The sequence below is a fragment of the Indicator indicator genome, chromosome 4 (genome assembly GCF_027791375.1).
Source record: "Indicator indicator isolate 239-I01 chromosome 4, UM_Iind_1.1, whole genome shotgun sequence".
Taxonomy (NCBI): Eukaryota; Metazoa; Chordata; class Aves; order Piciformes; family Indicatoridae; genus Indicator; species Indicator indicator.
This window is the reverse complement of record NC_072013.1, coordinates 27,892,099-27,912,695: the sequence shown is the minus strand read 5'-3', so window position 1 is coordinate 27,912,695 and position 20,597 is coordinate 27,892,099. Positions and strand designations below refer to the sequence as shown.

The window sequence follows — 20,597 nt, the reverse complement described above, 5'->3', positions numbered from 1 at the left end:
GCTGTGAGTATTGCCAAGGGTAAAAGAGCATCCTTACAAGCAGATTTATTAGAAGTAGAAGGGAAGTCAAGGTTTAGCATTCAGCAGACCTGCATTCCTGCTTAGCAGTGAAGTTTTGCAAGTGTTCCTGAAAGAAGAAATTGGCAGCTCTTAGATTGTGATCTGCAGGTTGAAATAAGTCTAATGGCAAAAAAAATGACTACGTAAAGCAACTTTTTTGTCAGCAGGAGTGTTAAGTGGTGGACCATGGTCAGGGCTGGAAGAGTCATTAGAGTTGAACCATCATGTGGCAGTGGTGTATGTACAGAATGAAACTGTTTCAGGGTTTATAACTTGATTAGGTTTGTGAGAACCTTAAGGGAATGCTAAAAGGCACATAATTGATGCTGGAGAATTTATTGCTACCATTTTTCAAGTCCTTGCTTGAAAGGAGCACAAAGCTTACCTGGCATCTCAAAACTTGGTTCAATTCTATGTTTGCTTTTTGCTCTTCTCAACATAGCTAAGTTGAGATAGTTTTCACTCATTCTTGTAGTATAAATGGCTGAACCATGTTTATTGAGCCTTTTATAAAATGCAGTCAAGACGCGTGTGACACAGAAATTTTAAGCGTAAAAAGTTGGTAGAGATTTGTGTGCAGCTAACAATGGAGTCTTAAAGAAAAAGAAATTGATCTTACTCTCAAGTATGTTTTCACTTCTTCTGTAGACACTTTTGTGACTGATTTATTATCACATTAATGCAATTAGCACTGCATATCTTTTAGGTGATAGAGAATGAAACCAGTTCTAGTTGGACACAACTGGAAGACCTCTCATCTACTTTAGAAAATCTGGTGGATGAAGTGCAGCAGGCTTCTATCTCTGAGACAAAAAGTAAACTAAAAGGAGAATGGGAAGAGCTTCAGGATGTTATAAGCACCAGGTATAAAATAACACTTCATGATACTAGCTGAAGAAGAGTTCATTGTATATGTGTATTGTGAAGGGAATGGTGTGCATTGCAGAATACATCTGCACAGTTTAACCTTTTAAAAAAAAAATCATAAAATGAAGCTTTTCTTTAATTATGCTTGATTCATATATACATTGCAGATAGTGTGAATCTCTCCAGGAAGCCAGGTCTTTGTGATTGCGCAGTATTCTCAGGTTTACTGTTATTTTCTTCAAACTTTTGGTTAAATTCATTAGGATTCATAATACTTTTCTTAATAATCAATTAAAAAATTCCTTTGATCTCAAGAGGAGGAGGGTTAGATCTATTGGACACAGAATTGCATTAACTTTGTGGCTTTTTGTCCTGTAAAGTGTTGAGTGTTCTTTTTTCTTGCTTGCTTTTCCAGTTCATGTTTTGTTACCTTTTTTGTAGAACAAACTCTTTAAGGACTGCTTTGGAAATTGTTTTGCCAATAGAAAATGAATCCATTCTTCTGTGTGAATTAGATGAGCGTCTGAAGAAAAAGGACATCCAGCAGTTTAATCTGATGAACAGTGATCTTGCTTATAGGGAACTAAAGGTAAGGGAAAATGGAGAGACCACACCCTAGCCAGAACAGTTTTTAATACATCTAGGAATTGGAGAAGCTCGTGGGGTCTTCACTCATGAGTTTGGAACCACTCATGAGCCTTCCAAACATTCTAAAGTCTATAACAGCATTTTACTGCCTTTGCTTTGAATGTCATTGCTCCTGTGGAACCAGCCAGGGACCCTCAGTAGGTTCTACTGGAAAAAAGCTTGGTTGTGAGCATTTCACATTAGGTTAGGTCTTCCCTTTGGCCCAGATTTAGAGTGTTCCCACCTAGCTTTCTATGGCTTTGTGGACTCATATACATAATGTGGTGTTAATTTGTGTGCTAAGATAAACTACCTATGTCACATCTGCTGAGGAATCTGAGCACACCTCAGGATGATTTTGGAAGCTCTGCACATATGCAGTAACTTGATCCCCTGCTATGTCTTGTGCCTAGGTTCTTGCTGTCTGTTAGGCTGGGTGAACGTTTTGTTCTTGACGTGGGCCCTGAGCTGCACACACTGACAGCTATGCAGGACTGAAAGTGTTCATGTGTCTGCCCTTGGCTCTCAAGTAGGGTTTAGGTCCCTCAAGCTGTAGGGCAGAGAGCATGTGTGCTCTCTGGCTGAAATTACATTTTTGGCTGGAAGGACCCTGAATTTTATCCCAGCCTGCTGCACGTTTGGTATTTCACAACACTGACACACTGCTGTTTGTCTGAGGGCTGTAACCAGACAGCATGCAGATTTTAAAAGAGATTTTTTTCAAATGTGTGGAAGTCTCCAAAAGTATATCATAAAGGCCTTAAAGATAGCAGAGTAACAAACATCTGTGTGACTGCTTGTGCTCCGAATGATTTCCCACTGCAAAAGCCTGTTGATTTCAGTCCCAGGACTCTCATCATCTTTCTTGCCTTCTTGTCTGATTGCTAGAAAGAAGCTTAGGCTTTCAATAATGCTGACCAAACTCCCTCTGTGTGGAATACCATTTTATTTGATTTTTCTTCTTTTTCCTTCCCTCCATTGTAGCCTGGAGTAGGAAAAAAGAGTTTTTCTTTCTTTAACACCCTGTTTTGTATAATGACTTTATTGGTAGTTCAATTTGGTTTTCAGTCACAGATTCAGCTTAAATGCTGTGTACAGGTTTTCTTTCACTTGCTAAAATTGTTGGTTGTTTTCTCAATTTCAGGAGCTGCGGAGATCCATATTAAATCAGATTGAAGTGTGCAAACAATTGGAACACCTAGATAGTTCAGCAAGAGATGAATTTAATCCAATAGATCTGCAAGCTGCAAGCAAAATTATGGTTTACTATCAAAACCAGCTTGAAGAAATGAGCCATAAAATGCAGATCCGGGAAACAGTCCTTAAAGATCTGGAAGTTTTTATGGCCTCACTGAGGAAGATTCATTCTTCCATCAAATGTCTCACAGATTCCCCAGGCCAACCTGAAATACAGAAAAAAGCATTGCAAGAAGCTGCACAAGATGTTTCTCATGCCACTGAACAGGCTAAATGTTTGGATGAACGCCTGAAAACAGTTGATATCTGTTTGGAAGATGCTGAATCTGGGAGAAAGACTTGCTGTGAAAACCTTGTTTTGACTTTATCTGAAGAGCTAAATGTGATTTACAATCCCTTAAATGAACAGATGCTTACAGATGAGAAAGACTTATACAAGGCTTTTTCCACAAAAAACAATGAACTTCGCAAAAATATTCAGGATCTGCGTGGCAAAATTGACAAAATAGGCTTGAAGGATCCCACAATTCCAGCTCTTCAACAAAGGTGAGTTCTTTTTTAAAGCTCTTTTAATTCATAATTTCAGTGAACTCAGAGGGTGTGTGGGCCCTTCTCAGTAGAGCACTGAAAGCTGAATGTGTCTTGAGAATCTGTGGAGCATTGAAAGAAGCTGTAAGCTTGCATATTTCAGTCTTTCTGTCACAGGAAAGGAAACCTTCTCCATTTTTTCTTTTCTTTTAAACACCTATGTACATGTGTGTTTGAAGTATCATTGATGAAAGAAAAATAGAAAGAAATTGATTTTTATGATCTTGATTGTAAGAAAACTGTCAGAGACAGGTTTTCTTGCTGAGCACTGATGCATGTGATCTGAAACTGTGGTGTGGAAGCCTTGTGTTATTTTCCCATGCTCTAGGAAAGTTGTCACTAGCATGATTCGTATGTCTCAAAGTGTTTCAGAGGACCTGTCTGCAGCCTTGCAAAAGATGAATAAACTATTCACTAAAGTTTCTGTGGAGGAAAAAGGGAGAGGAGAGGAGTTTGTGAGCTCTGACCATTTTTTGAGTTCTGGAATCCCACACTATGGCAGAGCATCCTGTCTTAGACCAGAATCAATTTACCTTTTAAGACTAAATATTTAACTCACTATCTTCATACAGAATATTGGCCATTAGGATTTTGGATTAGTTCCTCAAAGGACTTAGGTCAGCATAACTCATCTAAAGGACTGTGTCAAATTGCACAAACTGAAGATCAAATTAAACTTTTAATGATGTCATTTAATATTGTCAGGATGTGCATCTCAGGGTGAATCTCTAAGAAACATAATGACATTGGGGAAAAAAATTCAAATACTTCAATATGAGACTGTATTTAATTTTTTCTAATAAAGGGTAAAATCTTTAATGGAATTGGAAAAGGAATTGGATTGTGCTGCTGCTGAAATGAAACCTGTGCGAGAAATTGTTAATAAGCTGCCACAGATCAAAGAAGAAAAAGCAGAGGAAGCAAATGAACAATGCAGAGATACAGAGAGGTTATGGGAGGATACAAAACTCTTGCTTGCTGAATGGTAAGGAGAAAAACTGCATTTTCAAAGTGGTATTGTACAAGTAAGAAGTTTGCTTGTAAAATGACACAGCAAAGAAGCCTTAGACCATACTTTAAAGTAAATGCAATACTCATACAGTAACAATTATGACTCTATAAACTGTCATAAACCCAAGAATTCCATATAGAATTTTGCATCCAAAGCTCATGAATTTTATCTGTTTTCAAGACAGGTTTGTAGTGATGTGTTGGGCTTAATTGTATACAAAAGAAAAACCTGGCTGCTGCTGGGAAAGATGTGTCTTCTGTATTGGCTGTGGATTACATGCTAGCACATTCAAAAGGAAAAGTGAAAGTGAAACAAATATGGGAGAAAGAAGCCAACCAGAGGTTGAGGGTGCAGTCTCATGCTTAGGCCATAAATAATACATCTCTTTTTTTAATAGCCAGGAGCAATGTGCAAGGGCTCTGGAGCTCCTGAAGCAGTATCAAAGCTGCAAAACGAGTCTGACCAGCATCATCCAGAAACAAGAGATAGTCCTTTCGCAGCAAACCTCTTACATGGGGAAGGAGAATTTGAACAGACTAATAACAAAGGTGAGTAATAAGAAGTTACTGAAAAGGAAAGGCGCGCCTTTCCTGGGAGCATTTGAGTGAAGAGTTGCTGTTATGCACTCAGCTTTCAGGGCAAGTGTTAAGACCTTGTTCTCCCTTTGGCTTCCAAACATACACCTAGGGACCATACCCTGGTTTTGCCATGAATTGAAGTCTAGTTTTGCTTAGTGAATCAAGGTTCTCTTAAAGGAGAGGGATTTAAAAAAACCCACAAACCAAAACAACAAAACCACCAAATCCCAAACATAAAAACCTCTGATCAAAATGATGAAATCCTATCCTACACATGTTGAATTCAGCCCTATTCACCTATACCCTTTATAATATTTCTATATTTTCCACCAAATTAAAAACTTATTGTGTATACTGTCTAAATACAGAAAACCAGCAAATTCATTTGTTGCTATGAAGATACTTTAAACCACTTAAAGCAAAATTAGGTAATTATCCTGTTTGGGGCTGCCTGTTTCTCTGCTGTCACTGTAGCTTATAACCAAGATTTTAGATCTGTATCCTCTCCTTGCTTCACTGGGTCCCAGGCAGGGCTGCAGGGTTTGCACTGTGCAGAGATCTTCTCCTGAGTAGGGAGGATCAGGAACAGGAGCTATATGGCTGTGTAAGCATGGCACATCTGCCCAGAAGCTCAGCTGTGAGAGATCTATCCAGACTCTCAAGCTGGAGTTTGTGTCCTTGTGTCGTTGACACCTCATTCAGAGACAGAATTAGGACAGACCCTCTATATAAGAGCCTTGGCCTCCATGCTGTGTTTGATAGCAGTTAAACATTTGCAGTAGCTTTTACATTAGCTGATAAGCCTTGAATAAGTAGGTATTGCTGGGCAACCCTCTATTTAATTCAAAGTTTATCACTTTTTCAGACAAAAATTTGACAGCCAGGACACTCTTCCTGGCTAAACAAATGCAACCATAGATGTCCATGCCCTGCAGCTGTCCAGAGCAGCATGTCCATCCTGGCTGTTTTACTGTACAGGTTTCACATTTCACATGTAAGCAGTTTCTTCCCTCAGGCGATGGGACGGTGTCTGTGTGTCACACCCCCCTTCACATGAGGCTGGGTCTCTTCATGGTTCCACCAGTCAGTATGGAGACCCTTTGCTCTGTTAACAACCCTTCTTCCACACCTTGCAACTCCAACTTCCAGAACTGCAGTCCTCCGTATCTACTGTGGACTAACAGGTGTCTCTCTGAGTGCTGATGGTGTATGATTTATAATTTTATAAAAAAATAACAGAGAAGATTCTCTGCCTTATTCTGGTTTGTGAGGACCGCTCTGCCGTCCCTCCCCTTTTGTCAGTGGCTGGTAGTATCTGTATGTGAAGAGGTGATGCTTGTCTCTGGGAATGGAGAGGTTTAATATCAAATTGCCTAACACTAGAGGTCAGTGTTTCTTTTCCAGCGAGCTTCCGTGTTGTTTGTAAACACTGACATTACAATAAAGCACAAAGAAGCAGTCTGGTGTTTAAACAGAAAGCAGGAAAAAGGGACATTTCAGTTTCTGGCAGTGACATATTTGACAATGGCTGTGTTTAAGTAGGATTTAAGCTTTTTTTTTTTTTTTTTTTTTTAATAGTTCAAAACCTGGGGATCAGAATGCCAGGTTATATTTTTACAGTTGTAATAGTATCTCAGATTATTGTTTTGTTGTGCATTGTTTATTTCGTAACAGAGATTCTGTGTGTGGATGCACAGTCCCTTTGGATCTTGCAATTATGACTTCTAAAGAAAACCTCTTAGAAATTTATTATCCGTGGTTCCCACTCAGCTGTTTTGCAGACAATAAGAGAATGATATGGATTTCTAACAGGGAAATGTTCCTATCAGCATGACAAGGATATAACAACACAGGATACATTGCTAGTCTCATAATAGAAAAAATAGATTCTTTTGTGTAATTTTGTTGGTTTCAAAAGAACAGCACATCAGTTAAAAATGTTTTGCTGAATAAACAGTCATAAACACGCTTATAAATACTTGTTTGGTCTCTTTTTCACAGATTGAAGAGGCAAAAGAGGAGTTTAATGATCACTCTGAAGATGTAGACAAAATAAATCAAATCTGCAAAACCCTTCAATTCCAGCTCAATAAAATGAGAAGCTTTGAGGAGCCTCCATTCGAGAATGAGGCTAACATTATTGTGGACAGATGGCTGGATGTATGTAAAAAGTAAATTATCGGGGTGGTCTTATCTGTTATGCATTATAGTAATTGATTCTGACATGTGTGTGATATTTGAAATAAATTAAGTGCAACATGGCAAAGATTCTTGAGAGGTAAATCCAAGTATTTACCAGAGCAAAGCTTCCAGGTTGTTGGTGTACTGTTTCTGATCTCTCAGGTAGTTTATATCGTGGGTACTCCTCCACAGTAAATAATGCCAGGGAATTCAGGAAGGCAACATTCGTGCTTTCTGCATGAATCTGTAAGCTTCCATAACACCTTCTGTGGATTTAGGTTTTGGAGACAATCTGGAGAATTACAGTGCTGGTGCTTTTGGTGGGAAATGTTTGCCACTGTCGATCTAAGCAGTACATCAATACTGAGATTAGATGGTATTTACTGAGAGTAGATAAACATTAATGAGCAAGGCTCCTTCCTAAACCTGCCTTAAAACTGGCAAGCTGCCATTGTGATTGGTATGTTTGGTGACATGTGTGTCAGGGATTTAAATATCTGCTCCATGACCAGTTCACTGTGAAGACACAGGAGGTTGTTTTTTTTTCCCTTGCTGCACTTGTTGTTTTTGTGGGTGGCTTCATCTTGCTCAGATTTTATTATGCTGCATTTGCTTTTAGAGTATAACTCAACATCTTTTAAATCTCTGTATGTTTTCTGTATATAAATTTCATGGTAGATCAATGAAAAGACTGAAAACTACTGTGATAATTTGGGAAGAGCTCAGGCTTTGTGGGACAAACTTCTTAGTCTATCTGGCACAATTGATGCTTGGGCAAATGCAGAACTTAAGAATGCAGAAGACCGTTGTCTGACTGAAGAGGACCTTACACAGTTGAAGGTAATTTGAATAGATTTTTTTTTACCCTTAGCTTACACTGTAGTGATATTGCCTTTGTATTATAAACATCCACATCCCACAAAAATACCAGCACTACAATAGAAGAGAAAGTTTAACAGTTGCGATTATATCTGTATGGATAACTTCATTGAGGATATTGCATAATGTATTAAGGATGTGGGTCCTGTAAACTAATAAATAGGTAGTATATGTGTGTACTAAGTTGTTATAAATAGATTCATCATTACAAACACTGCTTTTGTCTAAAAAAATCTCTTCATTCCTTTGTGTTGTACCAACATACAGCATAGAGAAGTCCTGGAAGGCTTGTAGTCTAAGTACAGTGACACACATATTTATTGTGCCTAGAGAAGAAAAGTAAGAGAATGTGTATAGGCTGATAATTAGTTTTCTAATCAGAAATTGCCTGCCAGTGAAGGTACTGAAGCCTCAGAAATGGCTGGTCAGTTCACAGTTCAAGAAGAGGTTGCAAAGGTGGCTTATTTGTTCCAGTGATCCTGGTCCCAGTGTGCTCCCCAGTGTAATTTAATACAGCCATAATAGCGGCTGGCTGCTTAGGGTCTCCAAGGGCTGCACACAGGGAGGCATCAAGCAGATCCTGCACTGCCCATGGCCTTTTCTCACAGATTAAAGCATTAACTCTCAGTATTGGGGTGCAGTTGGCTGTTAAAACACATGCAGTAGCTCTGTGCCACTGAAGAGTCTCACACGTGGGGTACAATGTTTTGATTTCTGCTTTTAGGGCCATATTAACCAGCTGTGTACTGCTTTGGTGTGGTTGTAGTCAGTATCTACTAAACAAAAATAATTCCCTGCTTGAGTGGGGTGGGGTCGAGGCATAAGTATATCCCATATCAACTTGAAAATATTTGGGCAGTTTTTTGCTTAGTGCTTACATGCTGCAAATAGTCTGGGTTTTATTATGCTTATTTGTAGCATTTCTGCTACTGTTTAGCACAGCTTGTTTGTTTTAATTTGCAGAGCAGCAAAAAGCTAAGGTGCTCTTTGTGTGTACATCTTCCCAGTGAAACAGTTGAGGTGGATATTTTGTCATGTTATTACTATGCCTTGGCCATTGCATTGTTAGAATTTACCTGGGGTAGTTCAGGTCTCTGAAGGCTCCAGTAAAAAAATACACGAGCTTGCAACTGCATCTTAAGAGCCATTTTGTTACCTGGAAACTGCTCAAGCCCGACATGATGTGACTGTGCCCCTGGTGTGCCGCTGCTGGTGCTTAGAAAGGGCTGTACGAAGGTTACTCTGCTGCTATCTGTGTGAAAGGATAATTCTCAAAAGAGAGGAGGAAAGGGCAAGGGAGAGAAATCATGTTTCCCGTGAACTGTTATAAAAGTGGAATAGAAGGAGAGAAAAATGAACTCATTGCGTTGGTATTTTAAGTATGGAGGACATCAGGTTAATTTATCAATTTATTATTTGCTTTGTTGTTGATCCTGGAACATCTCTACTTTAGTGTTAACTGCAAAAAACCAAAAAAACAGCTGCTGCATGTTTATCATGTTGAAAACCAGTGTCATTTGTGACTGCCCAGCAGAGCAGCAGTGCATCTGGTTTTAAGCCTGTCATGGAAGAACAGAGTAATGAATAATTTGACTGTATATTTGATGATAATTTAAGTATAGATAACATAAGAGAAATTCTGCTTTCCCCTGTAGCCAGTATGCAAATGGGGCTGCAGCACATGAATTTGTTTAGATGATTGCTTATATAGAGACTGCAAAGGAATGCTTTATCCTGAGGGAGTTTGAAATATGGATTTGGGAATACAAGACAATGTGTTTCTTTCAGATATATGTTGTTTCATAAATTGAAGCTAGTATCTTACATTCACATTACTGGGTTGTTCCAAAATCTGTTCAAATGCGTAGAGGTCTTTTAATATACAAAGGTTTTATGTTTTAAGAATGTTTACAGTATGTGTTGTATTTTATCATGTCCCTAACAAAGTGTATCATCACAATGCCAATTCTTGACTTTAAGTTTATAACATCTGAGACTATGCCCTCTTAACAGAAGCACCAAGAAATAAACAGAAAATTAAAATTATTTTCTTGCAAATTTATTTAGGTTAACACAGAAGTAAAATGATTAAGATTGCTAAATTTACACTACAGTTGCACTAACGACAGCTTTGCCTCTGACTCTAATACCAAAAAAATGTCTAAATTGCTAAAATGACAATCAGGAAATGGGCCAGTTATGGGAACTCTGTATGTCAAAATGCAGAATCAGGATATTAGTAATATAATTTTCAAACAGAAACATGGAAATTTTATTTGAAGGGAAACACTGATGTGTTTTTTCTACCTTTAGGCATGCTTACGAGCCCAAGAGCAGAAACTCCAAAAATTTGACAACACAGTGGCTGAGATAGAAGAACTTCTGAATAGTAATGAACCTCCACTGGAGCTACAGGTATGAAGTTTTACAGCTAATATGCCAATACTGCGGCCCTGCTTCTGGTATCATCTTCGGTTTGACTTAAATCTACCCAAAGAGAATTGGAAGATTTTTGTTGGCTTTCTCCAGCTGTTAGAACCAAACCTGTCATTTTAAACACAAAGGTGTTTGTTCTGTGCCTTTTAAGGTCTTAGATCTGAGCCAACTGTTTTTCAGGCCTTCTGAAAGAGGCCAATATCACTGGTACCTGGCTTTTAGCTATTGGCCAAGAACAAGGCACAATGGACTTCGTCATCCCTTTGGAGATCCCAGCAACTCAGCATGCAGTTGTATTTTTAATGTAGCTTTACCTGGATATGGCTTAATGTAAGGAAATCTTACTTTTTTTGTGTTAACTTCACAAAGCAAAGAATCCATCCTTCTCCACTCTTTGAGACCATGTTAGCCTACCTCGATCCTATGCCAGTTCCCTAAGCATCTGCTCCCCGTGTCTGTCAGGTGCACCTTGAGCTTGACCTGGTTTGGCTGTTTGTGTGTTTATCCTCAGCAGACAGTGAACTCAGAGGAGTTTCACTGGGTGAGGTGATCTAAGGAGCTTAGGAAGAGACTCAACAACCTTATTCCTGGCACACTGTGTTCCTCAGGAGCACCAGATGCCCTGTGATGATGTTTCAGCATGTGGCCATGATTCCCTTGAGTATTTGTCTCATGAAAATCTGCAGAAGCCTTAAAAATAAGGTTGAGGACCTGTTGCTCCTTAGTGACTAGTCTGGAGCCAGAGATTCTCACCTCACTGCTGTCCTTGCCTGTTTTTCTGAATAGGCGTGGGGAATTTGCCCTGGTGGGATCTCTACAGGGAGGTTTGCTAGAGAGAGCTGGCACCCTCTTTTTCATGATAGGCAAAGCACATGTAAGGCCTTTTTCCAGCTCAGGGCAGACACTGAAGGAGTCTGACAACTAAATTTGCTACCAAAGCAGTGCCAGTAAATGCATCACTATTAAAGATGAACAGAGATTATTTCTCCTCAGAAAAGCAGGGCTTAAATGCTATTATTTTTCAATTTGTGGAGAGGGACGGAAAGAAACTGGAACTGTGATTGAAAATGTCTGGACTTAGATCATTTCATTGCTTTTAGTGTCTATCATGGATTTCTGTAATACTCTAGGAAATCAGTCCAGTATAATAATCTGACTTACATTCATTTACAATTTTCAGGTCATCAGATCATCTGTTGTGCAAAAAATGGAGCTTATAAAAGAGCTCTTGTCAACGAAGAGGAGGACCAATGAACTCGGTGTGAATACTGCAGAACTAAAAGGAGACCTTGATCTGGCCAAGACACAGATTGGAATGACTGAATCACTTTTAAAAGCTTTATCGCCGTCTGACACCTTAGAGATCTTTACTAAATTAGAGGTAGCATGACACTAATTACTCATCTTTTATAGTTTTATTCATAATTTCTGTCATGGGCAAGTCTTCATAAATGTTTCTCCTGTGTATGTTGTAAACTGTTAGAACAACTCAAGTGAATAGCCTGGCTTGAAGTCTTCCTTAAGCTGCCAGAAATATGAAAACAAAAAAAGGTTTTTTTTTTTTGCTGGATGTTGTCAGATGTAGTTAACACTTGCAGCTATTGGGAATGGTTAGTGGTAGGCATGACAACTATGTACCACCCAAGATACATTGAAGCGGGCACTAGATTGCATCTTTTCCAAGACTAGGTAGTAAACAGAGGTTGTCTTTTTGCCACCTGAGCCTGCTTTCAAGGGAAGCTCCCAGTAAGCAATTTCATCCAGCTTTCCATCCTCTTTGCACTAGGGAGAGAGATGAAGAAAGGGTTGCTTGCTTCTTGGAGGTTAAAGGCTGGCAAAATTTAAACATCCTGTTGAGCAGTGAGTGGATTATGCACATTCTGGGTGTCAGACCCCTAGAGTTTGTGACAGTGAAACCACAGGTATTGGAAGAAAGATACAGCTAATTTACTCTTCCAGCTCCTTCTAATTATCTTTCAACCCACAGGGACTTGGCATACAAAGTAACACATTAAGGGGTGGAATAGTGCCGATGGCAATGAAGGTGTTACAGCTTCTAGGTATTATATGCTCTGGAATATGCTGTATTACTGCACACCACATATTTATTCTGTGTGATGCCAAAATGTGCATGAGTGAATGTATGTGTGATTATGTGTGCATACAGATGCATGCACACTGCTCAAGGAAATTTAGTGCTCATATCTACCTATTGATGGCCTTCTTAATGCCAATAAACGTTGAATTATTTTGACACGTAAGCAGGGCTAAACCCTTTTGCAAAACTCGTTTGTACTAAGCAGCTCTGTACAGTGGACTTCTATTTGTACATCCAAATTTTTCTTTTAAACAGTTGCCCTTTTTTGTGACTTTAGGAGATACACCAGAAAATTCTGCAACAAGAGCACTATGTGACATTACTTCAAGAAGAGACGGATTGTCCTGACGTGGATGAATTAAATAAGCAGCTTAAATGTGTCACTGATTTATTTAATAAGAAGAAACATGTGTTTCAAGATCACTTTATTGGTGTTTTGAATCGTAAGCAAACACATTTCACGTTTATGTAGCTTTATAGGTTTGCATTTACCATCATCATCACTTAATTTCATAGAATTGTAGAATGGCTTAGGTTGGAAGGGGCCTTAGAGACCATATGCTCCAGCCTCCCTGCTATGGGCAGGGACACCTCTCAACTAGACTCGACTGCTCAAGTGCTCATCCAACCTGGCCTTGAGCACCCCCAGGGAGGAGGCATCCACAACCTCCCTGGGCAGTTCATTCCAGAGTCCCACCACCTTCATACTGAAGAACTTCTTCACTAGGTGCAGTCCAAACCTACTCTCCCTCAGCTTCAAACCATTCCCTCTTGTCCTGTTGCTAGACACCCTTATGAAAAGTCCCTCTCCAGCCTTCCTGTAGGATCCCTTCAGGTATTGGAAGGCAGCTATAAGCTCCTCTCAGAGTCTTCTTTTCTCTAGGCTGAACAACCCCAGCTTCCTCAGCCTGTCTTCATAGCAGAGATGTTCCAGCCCTTGGACCATCTTTGTGGTCCTCCTCTGGACTCACTCCAGCAGCGCTGTGTGAAACTGCTTCAATATCTCAAACTGCTTCAGGGTTCTGAATGAGATACAAATGGATTTTGATTCCTACAGACCATACAATCTGAATCAAAGTATTTTGTTTTTTATTTCTAAAATTAAAAAAAAAAAAAGAAAAAGTATAAAGCATAAAGGAGGAACAGAACATTTCATTCGCAAATACAGAAATCAAATGTTTTAATTTTTTCCAGTAATTTAATTTTTTATTTAATCTTAGTTATGAGAATGAATAGCCTTAGTAGTTCCCTTTTGGTTTATGCAGACACAGGATTGTGCAGTAGTAGAATTAGGCACAAACGTAGGTTGAACATCTTCAAATACTGTTTTTAAGTAATATTTATTTGTGTGGAAATGAAAAAAGTTGCCCACAAGCTAAAACAAGTTTTCTTTCCTGAAACTGCTTTGTATAGCAGGCTGCTCCTTCCAAGTGAACAACTCTGTTTATTGTCAATTAGCACTGGGTAAAAAACCCCAAAAGTATGAACTGCAGCATTTTCTGTCACATTGTCTGTAATGAAAATCAACCTTTGACAGTAACACTGATAAATCTAATTGCAAATTGTCTCAGATCTTCATGTTAAATAGGATTTTCTTTTACAAAATACAATTAATGAAGAAAATTGGAATGTGTCTTTTTTCAGGTCAGTGCAAGAATTTTAATGACTGGTTCAGCAGCACTCAGCTGTCTTTGAAGGACTGCTTTGACCCTTCAGAAACAAAACCAATACTGCAAGAAAGACTGCAGAGGCTAAAGGTAAAGTATTAAAACATTCTAATTTCTAAAGTTCTTGAAGTTTTACTTTTTTACACAGGAGACTGTTCTTGGAAGTGAATTTACTTACAGTGGGTTTGTAAATTGAGGCTGAACAAACATTTCATGTAACTTAAAGCATTAGAACGATAAGTGGGATGAATAAAGCTTTGTTAAAATGGAGTATCAGTGTTCATGTTCAGATATAATTGAGCATGTGGGAGACAGGACAGTAGTTTGTGAAACCCATTGGAATTTGTCCAAGTACGTCAGTGTGCAAAGATGCAGGAAGTCAAATATAGAGAGAACAAAATGAAATTCTGAGTCCCATTGGACTCAAATGTGAAAAACTTGCGTTTGCTTTGTAGCCAGATTTTCACTTTAAGTCAGACAGAATCAACAGAAAAGAGATGAAAAAGCTACAACATCTGCAAGACGCAATCACAGTTAAGTGGCAGAAGAAGACATAATGATGTCAGTGCTAGATTTAAATTCTACTTGCCTGTTTCTTCAGTGTGTATTTGTGCTGTAGAGAAGAAAATCCAAGTTGTCTACTTAACTTTCTCCTTATTTTACAAACAGCAACTTTTCCACTTAAAAGTGGAAAAGTCAGCAAACTGTGAATTAACATATATTCCATTTCAGGAACTGGAATTATTGTAGAAAATACCAGTGGAGATAACAGGAGCTGCAAAATTCTTTTAACCTGAGTATCTGTTATATAGCAGCAAATTTGACAAGTGTATCTTGTATTTGTGCTCTTATCCAGCACTTCCTAACATCTGAAGGCAAAGACAGAGATATCCAAGAGGTTAAAACTTTGTTAAATAAAGTGAAGCATTACTTGCCCAAAGCAAGCATTAACCACCTTAACACCCGTGTGAGAGATCAAGAAGCAGAACTGCAAAGACTAATCTCCAAGTGTCAGAAACGGGAAAAGGAACTTGGTGCTTCTCTCCAGCAGCTCAGTAGGTACGGAACTAAAGTAGTTTCTGACGTTTTAATCACAAGTGATATAAAATGATTCATAATTAAGCAGCCATAGGGAAGGCAAACAACTCTGATTTTTATTAAAGATGGTGTTTTAATAAAGGGTAATGAGTGTTTTGCTGTATGCTTCATGTGCTTTTCCACTTTGTAGCAGACTCAGTGTTATTTGGGAGCATGTGCTTGTGGATAGTTTCAGTGACACAAATCAAGATACTTTAAGCTTGTGCTTAAAACTTTTTGTGATCAGCCATGTGTTATTTATGTCACTTTCTCAGCAAAACATTGCTGTCACACGTTCTAGTCATGCAATGCTTCTCATTTTGACCTGTGTGTATTTGCATGCCCTTTAGCCTTGAAGAAAGCAGCACAGTGTTGGAAGAATGGCTCACAGCTCAGGAAGAAAAACTACAAGAGATCAAAAAAGATGAGACAAAACTTGAGAACTTTTATAAAACACTAATAATGCAGAGGTATCTTATTTCTTTGGTCATATCTAAAAACTTGTGACAAGACGAGAGGGCATGGCCTGAAGCTGTGCCAGGAGAGGTTTAGGTTAGATGTTAGGAAGCATTTACTCATGGAAAGGGTAATTAGACACTGGAATGGACTGCCCAGGGAGGCAGTGGAGTCACCATCCCTGGAGGTGTTTAAGAAAAGATTGGATGTGGCACTTAGTGACATGGTGGTGTTAGGTCATAGGCTGGACTTGATGATATCAGAGGTCTATTCCAGCCTCAATAATTCTGTGGTCATGCGAACTGTGTTCTAAAGAAGATTGCTCTGTACTGTTACAACAAATAGATGTTCATTGATTTTTTTTTTTCTGCTTTTCAGAAAACCTTTTGAATCCATGGCTCAGCTAGCAAATTCCTTGGGAGAGGCTGGCCTGGCAGATGAAACCATTTCAGAAGCCAGTGGTCTTATTAGTAGGTACCACACACTGACAACACATGTAAGTGAAATGGCAGGGAATACTGAGAGAATCCCAGTGGAAGGACAGCATTTTGAAGAACTTGCCTGGGATGTTTCTTGCTGGATCAAAAAGCTTGAGGAGGCTGTTAATAACCTGAGTTCACAGGAAAGTGAGTTGCCACCCGACAAAAGGATTACGCAGATAAAGGTATTGTAAATGTATGAAACCTATTCCTCTTCCACTTCACAGCTCATGCTAACATCAGGGAAATGCTTGATGAGTCACTATGTTGTAAAAGATGCTGTCACTGCTGATTGCCTGTGGTTTTGTGGCTTATTTGGGGAGAAGGGAGGTGCTTAGGATTGTTGAAGTTCTGTTTGTTTTGCATAGTTTATCACTTACATAAGATGAGACTCTGCTGCATCTCTGGATGGAGCAGCACTGAATTCATAAGGTGGCAGTGTGCCTTCCTATCACAGCCTACTCCAGTGGTGGAGAAGGAGGGGAGGTCAGTAATGTAGCTGAGGCATCCACAGAGCCTCTGTGAAGTGTGTGGCTTCTGAGGTGTCCTGCAGTGCCATTGTGCTGGGCTGTTCTGCTGCCTGTGTGGGTCTATCAGGCCCCCATGTCTTTGGGGTCTCCTCTCTCTGAATACTTAGGAAGAGGTTGCAGGGATTTACATGTTTTGATTTTTGTTTTGATTTGGTTTGTTTGTTTTTTCCGGTGGAAGGGGGAGTAGTTTAACAACTGTCTCTGCCTAGGTTTTGGGGTCTTTTTATTTTATTTATCAGAACAATATTAGTGTGTGTTTGTTTTTTTTTTTTTTATGTAGAGAATGAGTAATAAACCAGCTTTATTATCTCAGCTTTTCTAAAACTTAGATGTTTATGTATCAGGTAAGTGGTATATTGGAGGGAGAATTCTTTTGTCTTGAACAGCAGCGGACAAAGTATGAAAAAGATCATTGGTAGCATCTTTTCTTTTGTAACCAAAAATAGCTGTATACTAACTGCTTCTGCTTCTTCTCATTTAATGCAGGAAATCACAGCTCTCAAAGATGCAGGAGAGGCCAAAATAAAGAACATGGTAGCTTTAGGAGAAACTTTAATGAAAAAAGCAAAAAGCAAGAAGCCGTTGGTTCTGCAGACTATTTCTGAGCTCCAGAACAAGTGGGAAAGCACCTGTCAGCTAGCTGCTGAGTATGGAAGGTAGTGTGGAATTTGCCAAGAGGCAGTACAGATCTCTTACTGCTATACTGACTTTCTTCTCCTCTTCCTCTACCAGTTCTATTGCATTTGTGGATTGTTGGGGGCAGAAATACTTGTATTTCTGCAGTACTGAGGGGGGGCAGGTCACAGTTTGGATTGAATGGTCAAGTGGGGGTTGTAGCCAGGAGGTGTAAGAGGAGTGGCAAGACACTTGATGGGGGTCTGCCCAGTCAGCCTGATTCCCTTTTGTAGATCAGACACTCTTGTAAAATAAGAATAGGTATACCTAGTGCTCCTTAGTTCACCAAAATGAGAAGTGAGGGTACACTGATTTGACCACTGCAGTGGCCCTTCCCCCAGGCATGGTTCTCCAACAGAGGTGGGATAAACTTTTGTACAGATTTGTATTGCTTCGAAAATACAGGAGGCTTGTATTTTTTAAACAAAGTTTTTAAAGCCTGCTTTATTCTGGCTCTATGAGAGGCTTTCTTGAATGTGGCAGCTGGTAGTGTTAGGGCAGAAAAGGTACTTCTGTGTTGCTAACACTGGCAGCTGTGTCTGAGAGCTAAACTGATCCCTTAAAACATATCAGATGTGTTGTGTAAAGACAAATTGCAGTTCTGATTTTGCACATGCAGACACGTTCAAGATACTTGTCTGCCATGACTTCCTTGAATCAACTTCCAGTAAAATGACTGGTAACTTTGCTTTTGAGATCAATGGAAGCTAGAGTAGGTCTACTAAATACATTTTCTTAAAGGTCCAGGGAATTAATTATCCAAATTAAGTATTTTAGAGAATATTCAGTTGCCTTGTTACTCAGCACTTAGCACAAGCAATACAAAGGGCTTTCAGAAAGAGCTTTGGCTATATTGGATCAAACACCACAGAATGCAGAGCACCCTCTAGACAATATGTGGAAGACAGGAGATTAGGTGCTCAACATGTCAGAAGTGATGCTCAGAACCTTGCAGGATCAGGCCTATGAATAATATGTAACACAGAAACAGCAGCAGTGTGATGCTGTAATAGGGAACTTGAAGCCAAGTGTACATCATATATGTGAGGCTGTGCTTTATTAGTCGTTTGCAAAAAACCATGAACCTTGAGGGGCAAGAAACAAAACACACTTTGCTTTTGTCCTCATTTATCCTCCTGTACCTTACAGGTTTATACCCAGACTTTATTTATTTAGATTCGTGAGGGATCTTATTTTCAAATGTTGGCATTTAAGTTCCATATGGAAAATATCTGAGCTTCATCACTAAATGTGCACGTATAAATGCTACTTTTGTCTCACTGATCATTTCCTGTGGACAAGTGCAACATGTTCACCTGCAGCAGATTAGCATGCATGCTTGTAAAGCATGCAAATCAACATCCAGTGTTAAGGTCAGGAAAGGAGGCATTGGATTATGCTAACAAGATCCATATTGCATAAGCTGTTTTTGTTGTTTGTATCTCCAAAACACCAATGCAATGTGTATCTTCTGCAGAACATTGCTCTTCAAGAGACCGTTGTAAGAAATTGTCAAGGAAAATAGATTCATAGCCATACTGTACTTTGATTTAAAAACTTCTGCTGTAATGAAAACCAGAAAAATGCAGAGCATGAGCATCATCTCAGATGCTAGAAACTGTGAGTTTATAGGTTTAGATGCAAGAGGATTAGTCACTTGTCTTTTGTTTAAGTCCAGTTCAACAGCAATAACTAACTTCAATGTTTTTCATTTCCATCATCGTGAAAATTCCAGTCTAAAGCTGATCAAGAATTCAAGACCTGAAAAAAGTATTCAGTATACTCAAGTTCATTCTGATGATTGACTCATTAGCAACTTGATGTTTTTTAGGTTATGAGTAATTAAAAAAAATACTATTAAATGCTATTTAATGAAATTAATGCTATTTAAATAAATGCTATTAAATTAAATGTTGTTACATTTTTTTCTTAGCCCTCAAGAACAACTTCAGTTCAACAGGGACCAATATGAGCAAAGCAAAGAAGATCTGAGACTGGCTCTAACTGAACTGGAGAAACAGCAACAGGAGATAGGTTTTGCCCTTCAGCCTGGTTTGCAGGAGAAGCAAGCTCAGCTGACAAACTATGCCAACCTCCTGCATAAAGCAGAAGACTTGACTTCCCGATTTAATGAGTTGAAAAGCCAGGAAGGTCACCTACAGGGTCCTGCTGGGGATCCTTGCTTCACAGAGGTGGAATGGTTGGAATTAAAGCACCAACATGAAAATCTTCTCAGCCAGTTGAAGGTTAGAATCTCACTGTTTTTCCTTACGAGACACGTTTTTTCACTGTTTGCCTGTAGTGTCATGCAGATGGCAAGTTTATGGATAAAACTGGGAGGGGTGGAATTTTCTCTCCCTCTCCATTACTGTGGGAAAAAGAGCACCAGAAGCTCATAGTTCTCACCACCTGGTGCTTTGCAGAGGGATAAATGTTTAAACAAATGAGTCTGAGGTAAGTGTGAAGAGTAATATTTTACACCTCTGTAAACAGATTCAGATAGCTGTAATATGAAGCATTGGCTCCTATAGTCCCCGAGGCGTGGTGGTGTGTTATTTTTTTTTCCTTTTGAAAGGAAGAATGGCTTTTTCTACATACTGTTTTTTACTGGTTCCACCAAATTTAGTGCAAGCTGATTTTGCATGCTGTGTTGCATTCTGCATCTACTCCTTCATCCATTTTGGATAGAAGGGTTTGCTGGGACAGAATCCCAGGCCAGCCACGGGCTGCAGGCCATTAGCAGTTCTGAGTTAGCCCGGGCAGCTGACTTGACTTGGCTCGCACGTGTATCCCAGACCATGAACTCAGTAAAAAGGAGGAATTTTGCTGGAGAGAGGGGAGTTTCCTATTAGAGTCTCCTGCTTAGGCTTCTCCTCACCTTGCTTTTCTTCCCAATCTTGCTCTTGAGGACTTCCTTCCTGGATATTTGACTGCTGCACTTTTGCTGGGCTGAGTATAACTTTATCTGTCTTGCATTGGCATTGGCATTAATTTGGCTGTTTCATTGTATCAGTTTTCATGTCAGCCCGTGGGTCTTCTCTCCTTTTCCTGATTCCCCTTCTCTGCTGGGTAGAGTTCATCAGGTGATACAGTAACTGCTAGAATTTAGCCCCAGATACGGGATAAATACAGACAAGAAAGCATTCATTTTAGAAGGATGTATTTATGGAATGCAAACTCTTCTTCTTTC

At 39.3% G+C, this 20,597-nt stretch overlaps 1 protein-coding gene across 1 annotated transcript in view; it reads left to right on the top strand.

Annotated features, from left to right (window-relative positions):
* Positions 1-20,597, top strand: part of SYNE2 (spectrin repeat containing nuclear envelope protein 2) — a 169,725-nt gene that overhangs the window by 32,880 nt on the left and 116,248 nt on the right. The window contains exons 26-41 of the mRNA XM_054400423.1: positions 767-924; positions 1,369-1,516; positions 2,699-3,297; positions 4,145-4,324; positions 4,749-4,899; positions 6,931-7,089; positions 7,789-7,950; positions 10,303-10,404; positions 11,606-11,806; positions 12,801-12,966; positions 14,168-14,280; positions 15,047-15,249; positions 15,618-15,737; positions 16,102-16,387; positions 17,219-17,388; positions 19,341-19,653. Coding sequence (XP_054256398.1) covers positions 767-924; positions 1,369-1,516; positions 2,699-3,297; positions 4,145-4,324; positions 4,749-4,899; positions 6,931-7,089; positions 7,789-7,950; positions 10,303-10,404; positions 11,606-11,806; positions 12,801-12,966; positions 14,168-14,280; positions 15,047-15,249; positions 15,618-15,737; positions 16,102-16,387; positions 17,219-17,388; positions 19,341-19,653 — 3,231 coding nt within the window. The remainder of the gene's footprint in view (positions 1-766; positions 925-1,368; positions 1,517-2,698; positions 3,298-4,144; positions 4,325-4,748; positions 4,900-6,930; positions 7,090-7,788; positions 7,951-10,302; positions 10,405-11,605; positions 11,807-12,800; positions 12,967-14,167; positions 14,281-15,046; positions 15,250-15,617; positions 15,738-16,101; positions 16,388-17,218; positions 17,389-19,340; positions 19,654-20,597) is intronic.